This window comes from Pinus tabuliformis, chromosome Q (genome assembly GCF_031772625.1).
Source record: "Pinus tabuliformis cultivar Carrire ecotype Pingquan chromosome Q, CPIR1, whole genome shotgun sequence".
Taxonomy (NCBI): domain Eukaryota; kingdom Viridiplantae; phylum Streptophyta; class Pinopsida; order Pinales; family Pinaceae; genus Pinus; species Pinus tabuliformis.
The window spans coordinates 270,353,803-270,365,134 of NC_142296.1; the positions used below are offsets into that span (position 1 = coordinate 270,353,803).

The 11,332-nt window shown below is 39.7% G+C and overlaps 1 protein-coding gene across 1 annotated transcript; it reads left to right on the forward strand.

Moving 5' to 3' along the window:
* Nucleotides 1–1,615: 1,615 nt before the first annotated feature.
* Nucleotides 1,616–2,047, forward strand: LOC149219238 (uncharacterized). The gene has a single exon (XM_089386756.1). The coding sequence runs from the start codon at nt 1,616–1,618 to the stop codon at nt 2,045–2,047; it is 432 nt and encodes a 143-aa protein (XP_089242882.1).
* The last annotated feature ends 9,285 nt before the right edge of the window (nt 2,048–11,332 follow it).

Here is an 11,332-nt window from a genome sequence, read left to right on the forward strand (position 1 = left end):
TGAAGCAAAAAGTCAAGGATTGCTGAAAGGAATCAAAGTTGCTCCAAATTTCTGGGTCACTCACCTTCTCTTCGTGGATGATATAATACTCTTCAGCAATGGCAGTCTCGAAGATTTCAGGATGCTCAAGAGGATCTTGGAGCTCTTTCTAAAAGCGACTGGCCTCTGCATAAACGAGAGAAAATCTACTATTACTTGCTCGGGTCTAGCGAGAGAGGAGGTGCGTAGAGTGGCTTTGGTTCTTAATTTTGAAGTTAAATCGCTGGAGGATTCTCTCAAATATTTGGGGTTCTATATGAAACCAAATAATTATAGGATAAAAGATTGGAAGTGGATCCTTGTAAAATTGGATTCGAAGTTGAAACATTGGAGCCACAAGTGGCTCTCTCGGGCAGGTAGGTTTGTTTTAATAAAATCAGTTTTGATGGCAATCCCTGTATATTGGGTGAGCCTGACCTGGGTGCCCAAAGGAATCCTAAATTCTATTGAGAAATTATGCAGCAACTTTCTATGGGTGGGATCCAAGTAAGAGAGAGTTACCCTATGGATCGCATGGGACAAAATAGCTCACCCTAAAGAGTGGGGAGGCTCGGGTATAAAAAACATTGCTAGTTCCTCCCAATCTCTTATAGCAAAGTTCGCTTGGAGGATCATTACTACAAAAAATCTATGGACTGTTGTGACTAAAAGGAAATATATAGATCCATTATCAACGCTAGATTTGATTAGACTGCCGCAAAAGTCATCCAAAAATTCCTCGGTGGTCTGGAAAGCAGTGGTTGCATCTGTTCACATCATAGAGAAGGGGTTGGCATGGTATGTGGGAGATGGAACTCAGATTTGTTTGGGGCAAGATCCTTGGATTGGTAGTTCTGAGGGGTTTACTCTTTCTCAGGGATTGGTTGCGGCTTTAAAAGGCAGAGGTCTATACACTCTAAACCAGGTAGCTGATCCTCGGGCCTCTTCCATTTGGAATCAAGGGTGGCTTCAAGGACGAGACTTAGATTTGACCAATGATAGGTTGGAGGAATGGGACAGGTATACAAGGGACCTCCTCAATTCCTCTGTCAGGCTTTCTGACTCGTCGGACAAGCTAAAATGGGCTTTTGCTCAGAATGGTTTTCATTCTCCAAAGGCACATTACAAATGCATGATGTCACAAAACGGTTGGGAGAATCTGGATTGGTGGACTAAACCGTTATGGAAGTTAAAAGGAATAGCTAAATCTAACTTGTTCTTCTGGTGTGTCTTATTCCAGAAAGTTCCTACGTGGGATTTCCTTCAAAGAAGAGGTAGAATTTGTCCTGGCAGATGTCCACTGTGTAAAGACAGTGATGAAACAGTTCAGCATTTATTTCTCTTTTGCCCTTACAATTCTAGTCTTTGGGAAACATCGCTAAGCATAATAAAGGTTCCTCATAGATGGGAAGGGCAGGGGCTCTTAGAGGCCTGGCAGAGATCCTGGAACGTTTCCTTAAATGAAAGAGAATGAACCATTCCGTTACTCATTACATGGGGGACTTGGCTAGCCAGAAATCAAGTTATCTTCAAGGACTCTACCTTCCCTATTGGAAGACTTGCAGCTGAAGGAGCTGACATCTTTGAAAGCATTCCTATGCCGCAAGCTCTAAATTCTCACAGGGCTGTTCGTCAAGAATTCATTAGACACTCTATGCCATGGGCTTATTTTGATGGGGCTTCAGATATTAATGGTCGATGTGGGGATGGCTTGATCATTCATTTTTTAGGGGATAAGTTTGTTAAAGCTTCAATAGGTCTGGGACAGGGTTCAAATAATTTTTCCGAATTGAAAGCCCTTCATCTCCTCCTCAGCTGGCTTATTCTTAGAAATGTGAGAGAAGCTCAAGTTTTCAGGGATTCCATGAATGTGGTGAAATGGTTTAACGGGGCTCATCGCTGCAGCAATCTTACTCTGCTTCCTTTGTTCAGAGAAGTTTCTCGTCTTAGGAATCACTTCATGGAGATCTCTCTTAGCCATATCTACAGGGAAAGGAATTCTGAAGCGGACCATCTTTCTAAAGAATAATTTGAACTTGAGATGGGGTCGTGGTCTGTCTCGGAGGTCGAAAATGGGGTTGTTCGACCTGTCGAACAACCCATCTTTGCTTAACTTATCTTCTCTTTTCTTCGGTTCCTGTAAATAATCGTTTTGTGTCTCCATTCTTTTCCTTGTGTTTTCTACTCTCTGTTTTTTTTCCCTGCCGGCTTTCTTGGGCTGCTCTCCCTACTTGTGGATACCCGGGCAGTGGTTTCAGTCATTTCTCTGTAGCGGTTTCAGAATCCTCCAAGTGTTTACTTTGGATCTCTGAGGCCTGTTTCTCTGATAGCGCTCTGGCTGTACTCCCGTATGATCTTGTTTCCAGCGAGATGGGTGGCTGTGGGGGATTTTATCCCCCTTGTGGTGGCTTGCTTTATAGCAGCGAGCAGTCTTGAAAGTTTTTCAGCGAAACGTGTATTTATGGAGGAGTTTCTCCTTCTTGCTGTGGCTTGCTCTGTATTATCAGTGAGCAGGTTTGGCAATAGGCTGAGACTCTCCCCACCTGCTAGTGGATACAGTCTCGGCGTTAGGCTTACATATTTTATGTAACCCCCCTTTTTTAATAAAAGGATGGTCTTTTTCTGTGGAAAAAAAAAAGTAGCAAGCCAAAGCTAGAGCTTTCGAATTATGATGGCAATTTATCTATGGAGGTATTGTTGGACTGGATTAGTGAGCTAGATAAATATTTCGAGTGTGAAGAAATCAGTGAAGATAAGAAGGTCAGGTTTACAACGACCAAACTAAAGGGACATGCAGCACTATGGTGGGACAATGTGTAGGCAAAAAGGAGAAGGTCAAATAAACCGTTGATAAAAAAGTGGAACAGGATGACTGCCAAGATGAAAAGTAAGTTTCTACCCAAAGATTATCAAATTTCTCTGTATAGGCAAGCGTAGAACTTGAAGCAAAGAGAAATGATTGTGAAGGAGTATACGAAAGAATTCTACATAGTGAACCTATGAGCGGGTTATGTTGAAGATACCCCGGAAAGGACAGCAAGGTTTTTGAATGGCTTATGGATGGAGATACTAGATGAGATTAGTATTCTTTCCCCCAAGTCCATAGAGGAAGCCTATCAAAGTTCTTTAAAGGCAGAAGAAAAGATCGTCAAAAAGTAGAATGCCAAAAGAGGATGTGGATCTGGTAGAGGAGGAGGACAATCTTTTGGCAAAGGCAGAACTGTCAACATCAATGAAAAGGGCAACACTTCAGAAACTACAGGACCAACTAGAAAAGAAGGTAAAACTAGAGGAGGAAGGCCTTACTAACGAGGAAGAGGTAATGGCAGACGTAGAGCAAATGCCTATCAGTGTTACGAGTGTCACAAGTGGGGACACAGGTCTTTTGAGTGTCCTAAAAGTGATCAAGCAAGACAAAGGGGAGCATATGTTGCTCAACCGGAAGAGGGAGAGGCACCGTCACAAGAAGTGGAGAACATGCCTAAAACGGGTGAAGCCTTAGTGTTAAACAAGGTATTGTTGAAACCTACTAAAGAGTTAGCTGACCAAACACAACGGAAATCACTGTTCTAAACTGTGTGTAAATCACATGAGAAATGCTACAAATTGATTATTGATAGTAGGAGTGTTTCTCGGAAACCTAGTGTCTTTTCGGTCTACTAGTCCCACTAAGATGGGTAGCTATCATAGAAACAAACAATAAAAGAAAATTTTGATTTCCTTTATGTATGATAGATGAGAGAGAAGAAAAGAGTACCAACCTGAATCTTCTGCTTGGTTCCTTTCTTGTTTCCTCTCTCCCTTGATAGAGCTTGCCACTCCTCTCCTACTTGTCCTACTTTAGAGAATAAATCTAGAGCCAAAGCAACAAAACACCATCAAAGCATCTCTATCTATAATACCATAAACAATGTAGAATCAGAAATACATTAACCATACAATTGCATTTACAAAAATCAAGATTCACAAATACATGATTATATGGAGGAAAACTCAAATAACTTTATTAATAGTAGAAATAGAAGATAGGATTACAACAAAGTTTCCTGATCCAGCATCATCCTCCCAGCATCAAAGTTCTCTTCACCTCATGAAAATCAAGATCGCCCAACAATACAACGTTCCTTCTCAAACAGAAACCAACAACACTTCCTTACAAATTACAAAATTCCAGCCTCCAGATCTCTCAGATGACGGATCCATTTATATATGTCTTGCAAGGGTGTGAGTCAGCTCTGGGTTTCTGATTAGTGTCATTCCACTGATAGTTCTTGGTTCCACTTGGATATTTCTTTGATGTCTTAGTCATCCCTAGGAAAATTCACAGAGGTAAGTGTCATATGAGAATTTTCTAGAAGATTCCCTATGTATCCACTTAGAAAATTGTCTCTACCATTTGTCTATTCTCACTCATTGCACCCCACAGAAGGCTCTTTCAATATGCATCACACATGGCTAGTGTAGCAGCCAATATGCATCGTACCTTAACCATGGAGTAGTCAATATGGTCCAGTTTTCTCCAGTTTTGAGTGGTTTTTTAGGTGGAACCTCTAGGAAATTGTTTAATCAGTTGACCATGATCCTTTAGGGTATGAAACAACACTTTTAGGGGTTAAAGAGCCCTTGGTTTATTGACATAGATGATTGGGGTTGCAGTGCCCAAATATGTCTATAACAGTTTCCCCCTAGAGCATGAGGTCATAAATCTTCTGATGTCGGGTGAAATGCTTTATCATGAGGATCCAAGGTATTCGAACTCGAAGGTGACCTATATGAGATACAATACAATACATCATCATGATATTATTTTCATGATCTAGTTGAGGCGGGCATTCCCATGCTTAGCTTTATAAACTCATTTTCATGTACATGGAACAGATAACCATCTGCGGTTGCAGACTAGTGATTCTTTATATGTGGAGTCATCATCCCTTAGCGTGGATGATCATTTGTGCAGCTTATGTGTACATTTGATGTATTTATTTTCCTAGATATAATTTAGCCTGGATGGATGAAACCAGATCTAGGGTCTTCAAAATCGATCAATCTTTGCCCAATGTACATGTCGATCCATGTGAAAAGATGTTCTAAAGTCGAACATGGAAAGACATCGCCTGCTTCCGAGCCAATGATATAAGTTGTTAACAGGCGCGAGAGGAATCAATGATAATGATAATGACCCTCAAGGTACTGTAGTACAATTCACGTGGTGTGAATATATGAGCCGATGTCGAACACCATGTAAAATCTTTCGGTTGAAGTCCATTGATGTAAACCTGTCGCCCGAAGTGAGAAACTTGCCATTGAGGCATGCAAGCTTAAAAGTATTGAAAGGGTTGTTTCTAAGTCAACTTCTTGGATAATGAGCTGATGTCGACAAGAAGTGACTCGTCGTAGGAGGGCCTTCATGAATCCCACATCTATGACACGAAATGAAGAAAATTATTTTCTTGAGTTGAAAATGATTTGGTGATACAAGGTTCAGGAATTGCGGTCATGAAAAATGGAGGGTGAAGGTATTGCAATGGATTAGGCATTAGCTGGGTGGTGAATTCTCTGAATGACTTCTCGTGAACATATAATCGACACTGAAATGGATTGGTAGTTTTAAGCCCAAAAATGGATGGTACGGAGGACCAATGGTGATGGAGTGAAAGCGGCATGTTCAAGAGCGACCTGCTACCAATGAAGTTCTTCAAGTTTTCTTCCCTTTTTCCCCAGTCATTACTGATCAGTACCTCTTTATTTCTGTCAAGATTGAGGAGGATAAAATATGTGTGTTCTATAATTTTCCCTTTGGGCAAACCTGTCGCTATGTTTTAGTGAGCCTAGCGATAGTGAAACTCATTCTTGTTTGGCTAGACAAGTTTGTCGCTATTTTTTTAACGAGCTTAACGACAAGGATAACTCCATCCTTTTCATGTTTAGATCTGAGTTTGAAAAGGGGAAAAAAGGAAACTCCAATGGTTCTATTTTGTAGCATAATCCCTTAAGTCCGAAAAATTATAAAATGATACGAAAGGGATGACTATTCGATCACTTTAGCGAGCTAAAAAAGACAAGCGCTCGATCTTTTGTTTGATAATCCCTCAGGTCCCAAAATATTAAAATGGACAGGAGGGATGGTGCTTCCTTTTACTTTAACAAGCTGTAAAGGCCAATAGCTTGGCAATCTTTTCGTATTTAACAAGTCTAAAAAGAGCTTAAAAGAAACTCATTTTTTGAGGAATGAGTGGTGTTTTCAGATAGCAACTGGTTCCAGGTATGTTTGTAACTTCTCAAAACATGGTAGTGTGAAGAGGGTCGCTAATAGAATCACTCGTTGCAGCTGTTCCTCAAAAGGGTAAGCAATCAAGTGGAAGCACATGATCTGTCAAAAGAATGGAGGTGATGGAAGAGCACAACCAAGGTTCAAAAGGCTGTTAGCATGGCAATCACAGAGGTTGTTTACTGAAGGCAGGTTTATTTTTTAATGAGCTTGAACCTTGTGCCAACATGTGCTTAGTGGAAGGTTTATTTTTTAACGAGATTGAAACTTGCGGAAACATTGCTCGTGTGAGTTGTTTAAATATGTCTCTTATTAGTTGGTTCATTTTTTAGCGAGCTTGCATCATGCGAAACTTTGCTCGTTGCCTTTTCATGTAGGTTAGAAACGACCAAACTAAAAAGCCAACTACACTAAAAGATAAGAAACTACTAAGGTTAGGTAGGATGGTTTTGTCCTCTATTGAGGAAAAATCATTCCTTTGGGCCGTTAGTGTGCAAACATTTCTGAGCCAACTACCTAGCCTAAGAAGTTGACACTAAAAATCTAAAAAGCTAAAAAAATGAAATTGGTCATCTTTTTCTTGCATAAAAAGGGTTGCATGCCCCCAGGCATGAAGGAAAGGGGAGTTTCCAAGTTACCATATGGAATTCCTTGCGGTTAGGCAGGATTGTTTTTGTCTGTGGTTAAACAAAAACACTTCCTTGGCTCTACTCATAGACAAAGGTGAATGGTGTGATCTTCCAATCACATAACCTATGAGGAAATAATTGTTTCAGACTGATCCAAAATCCTACAAGGAGATGGTGTTTCAGAAAATTCATATAACCTACAAGGAAATCTATCTTTTCAGTTGGGTTTGTCTTTTAAAGTAGACCAGGGTGCATGCCTCCTGAGCTTCCTTAGATTCACTAGACTACTCGCGGTAATTAGGTGGATGAACTAAAGGTTGGAGAGACATTCTTGATGCAAAGAGACCATTCAGGGATGATGTTTGACTTGTAGCTATGTTTGAGACGGGAAATGAAAGCTGGTTGATAAGTTGTATCATTTTTCCTTCATGCGGGAAACACATTATAGCTTCCATGCTATAAACATAGTCACGTCCAAGAAGTATATTGTAATCTTGTGGCCCTTGGACTACCATCACGTCCAAATTAATGGTTTTCCTTTTCCAAGTTATTGGCAACTTCGGAAGGATCCCTAACGGTCGATTGGTTCCTTTGTTAAAGCCTGACAAATTTTGTGTCTTAGGTAGAAGCGATGGCGAACCAACCACTTTCCAAGCAATTGAGGAAAGGATACCCACTGAAGCCCCTTCATCTATGATAGTGCCAAACACGATCATTTTGTAAACTTGTACTACGATTTAGAATGGTACATTAGACGGAAGGCAAGTTCTTGTTAGTTGATTCCAATCGATGGAAACAACTAGACTGCTTGGAGGGCGTACCAGATAAATGACTGGATGAACCTCATGAACAAGGGAACTTTCCTCCTGTTGTAAAGGAATAGCTGGATTACCCCCAACTTCGTCAGACTCTATATTAAACAAAAAGAATTTGAATAGTGTCATTCTCATTCTCTTTGGAAATTGTATCATCTGAAGGTGGACCTTCTAAAGGTAATACTGGGTCGACTACCATCTCGACTTGTTGAATTTGGTCTGGTATGGACTCAGAAGGTTTAGTTTCAATGATAGGCATTTTGACCCACAATTGAGTTATGTCAGTTGGATTTTCAACTAGTGATGGACTTGGTAAGAGTTTCTTGTATTCAAGTGAAAGTCGCTACGGTGAAGCCAGACAGTTATCCAAGACACGTTTGGCTTCATCCAAAAAAGGACAATGGTGAAGAGAATGATCTCGTTCACAAAACCTACATGGAAATCTAACCTTTCCTTTTTGTCCATTGATTTCATTTTCACTAGTTGATGGTGTTCTATAAACCTAATTTCCAGAGATTAATGACACCGGGTGGTGTGAATGGGGAGACCATTATCTCAAGATCCATGGAATGCAAGGGCAACCTTGATGAAAATGGTTTCCTTTGCAAATTATTCATGGAGATCTGGGTTTGGAAAGTTTGGTGTGCGGATTTTCGCCGGATGATGCATGGTTGCCCCCTTGCTTGAATGACTTCTTATTCTTCTTCTCCTTCCCTTTCTTATTCTTCTCAGCTACTTGGTTTTTAGTATCACTAGTTTCACCAAGTGAAGAGGAAGAAGGAGAGGGAGAAAAAAATGAAGTAGAAGGTGAAGCAACAACTTCAGTATCATCTAGTTGCTGATTCGATTGCTGAGGAATTACGGTGTTTTGAACGACAAAGGTTGAGAATAGGCATATTGGCAATCCAATTGTGATTCCCAAAAGGGACAATGTAGCCGTATATGGATCACCAATATCTCCCCACGAAGAGAAAGGACTAGGATTCCCCCCAAGGGAAATTCCTTGATTGGTGGACTCTATTACCTTAACCTAAGATCAATGAAGGAATAGGGATGCTATTTCGAATTAAATAAATTTTACGACGATTTGACACAACTTTGCTTTTTCAATAATTAAGAGTCGAGAAAAATCTAAAGATGACCCTAGACGCCTTCGATTTTTAATGAGCTTGAAGTGACAAGTGCTCGGATGGACCTTTTCTTTTAAGGAGTTGAAAAGGAACGAAAGTGACTACTCTAGAAATATAGACAGAGGGATTACCAAACCAATCGGAAAACTACAATATACACCTTGGTGGTAAATTAAAGAGAAATTAAAAAGGAATTTATGTACGGTAGTCTATCTTCTTAAATGTTGTGTTCAGTGCATTGTGATTGATAGGGTGGCAGACACGACTTCCTATGGATAAAGGATATCAGCCTATTGTGGTCTCCCAATATATACTCGATGATACAGGGAGCACAAGTTCGTGCCAGCACTTGTCGTATCAAAGAGAAGGAATCACCCAACCTTCAATGAAAACGATAATTACCAGGTTTTACAAAACATCGAAACTCTAGTCTAGACTTATAGATGTGTTGCATTAGGTTCCAAAGCATTTTTATGTTCATTGAGATTTATTTTAGAGTTGATCTTGTTTAGAAGTTTGTCTTTCAAGGTTCACCGCGTGATGTAGATGTAAAATTCCTAAATATGCAATCTAAAATGATAAACAATTATTTATTTTCTTTTAGCAATGAAAATCCTAGCTGCTATGGAAAGAAGATAACGATTCTTTCAATAGAGAGCAAAGAGCGCACACTAAATGAACTTTTCCTAAATCATTTTCCACATACAGTCTAAATGCAAATGCACATGCATGTATTTGTTTTTCCATTTCCTTAATGTGAGAATGCCAAAAAGGAAAACTAAGTACAGATCTGAACTATTTTCTTCGAAGCGACATTTCAAAAATTTATTTTCAAAATTAAAGGAAGACTAAAATGACACTTTTGATTTAAAATGGAAAACTGCTTTCGACACTTCAAGTATTGACAACTCAAATCAAATACAATGACAAAAGTACAATCGACTACCTTGAGGAGGAATACTTTATGACACTTTTCTTCTTTACCCAAAATGACAGTTACGACACTTTTGAATCAAAAAACGATAGTTCGATTAAGCTACTCTTGACAAAGAAGGACTGTAAATGTTGAAAAATACATAAAAAGCATTTACAAATCCTAATCAATGGAGGCTGAATAATGTAAAGGAATAAGGCTTCAACAATGAGATACTGATCTTATGCAACAAAACTACCGAATAGAGCTGAAAACGAGGAGGAAAAAACCAAGTTCCAAAGAGAGAAACAATATCACTTAGTCATTGCACCTATCCTTAAAGGAAATAGGGATGCATCTCACCTGCAACACACTAGAGGTGCGATGCATATAGGCAGCCGGTTACAGACATGCGATGGGCCAAGGAGCGAAACTGAGTTGGGATTTTTCTCATAATTTGCAGCTAAGTGCAGTTATTTTAGCTAAGCTATGATAGACAGTAAAAACATAGTACAGGGGTATGCTGGCTAACTTTAGGCTCTATTTGTAGTTTATAAAGAAAACAACAATAACAAACAAACAAACTAATCGGTCCCCAGCGGAGTCACCATTTTGTTTCTAGGAATACTAGTGTCTTTTCGATCTACTAGTCCTACTAAGATGGGTAGCTATCTTCGAAACAAGCATTGAAAGAAAATTGTGATTTCCTTTATGTATGATAGATAACGGAGAAGCAAAGAGTACCAACCTGAATCTTCCGCCTGGATCCTTGCTTGTTCCCTCTCTCCCTTGATAGAGATTGCCACTCCTCTCCTACTTGTCCTACTTTAGAGAATACCTATAGAGGCAAAGCAACAAAACACCATAAAAGCATCTTGATCTATAATACCATAAACAATGCAGAATCAGAAATACATTGACCATACAATTGCATTCACAAATATCAAGATTCACAAATACACGACTATATGGAGGAAAACTCAGATAACTTTATTAATAGTAGAAATATAAGAGAGGATCACAACCCAGATGTTTGATCCAGCATCATCCTCCCAACATCAAAGCCCTCTTCACCTCATGAAAACCAAGATCACCCAACAATACAATGTTCCTTCTCAAATAGAAACCAACAACACTTCCTTACAAATTACAAAATTCCAGCCTCTAGATCTCTCAGATGAGGGATCCATATATAGATGTCTTGCAAGGGTGTGAGTCAACTCTAGGTTTCCGATTAGTGTCCTTCCACTGATAGTTCTTGGTTCTACTTTGAGATTTCCCTGATATCTTACTCATCCCTCGGCGAATTCAAAGACGCAAGTGTCATAGGAGAAGTTTCTAGAATATTCCATGAGCATCCACTTAGAAAACTGTCTCTACCATTTGTATATTCTCCCTCATCGTACCACACACTAGCCTCTTTTAGTATGCATCACACCTGGCTAGTGTAGCAGCGAGTATGCATCGCACCTTGACCATGGAGCAGTCAGTATTGTTATAGCTCCAAATCTCACTCTTATGGTTTGTGATACTGCACTCATGGCCTAGGGCAACCCCTC

Coding starts and splice junctions, on each gene's coding strand:
- LOC149219238 (XM_089386756.1), top strand. CDS start 1,616: ATGCCGCAAGCTCTAAATTCTCACAGGGCTGTTCGTCAAGAATTCATT.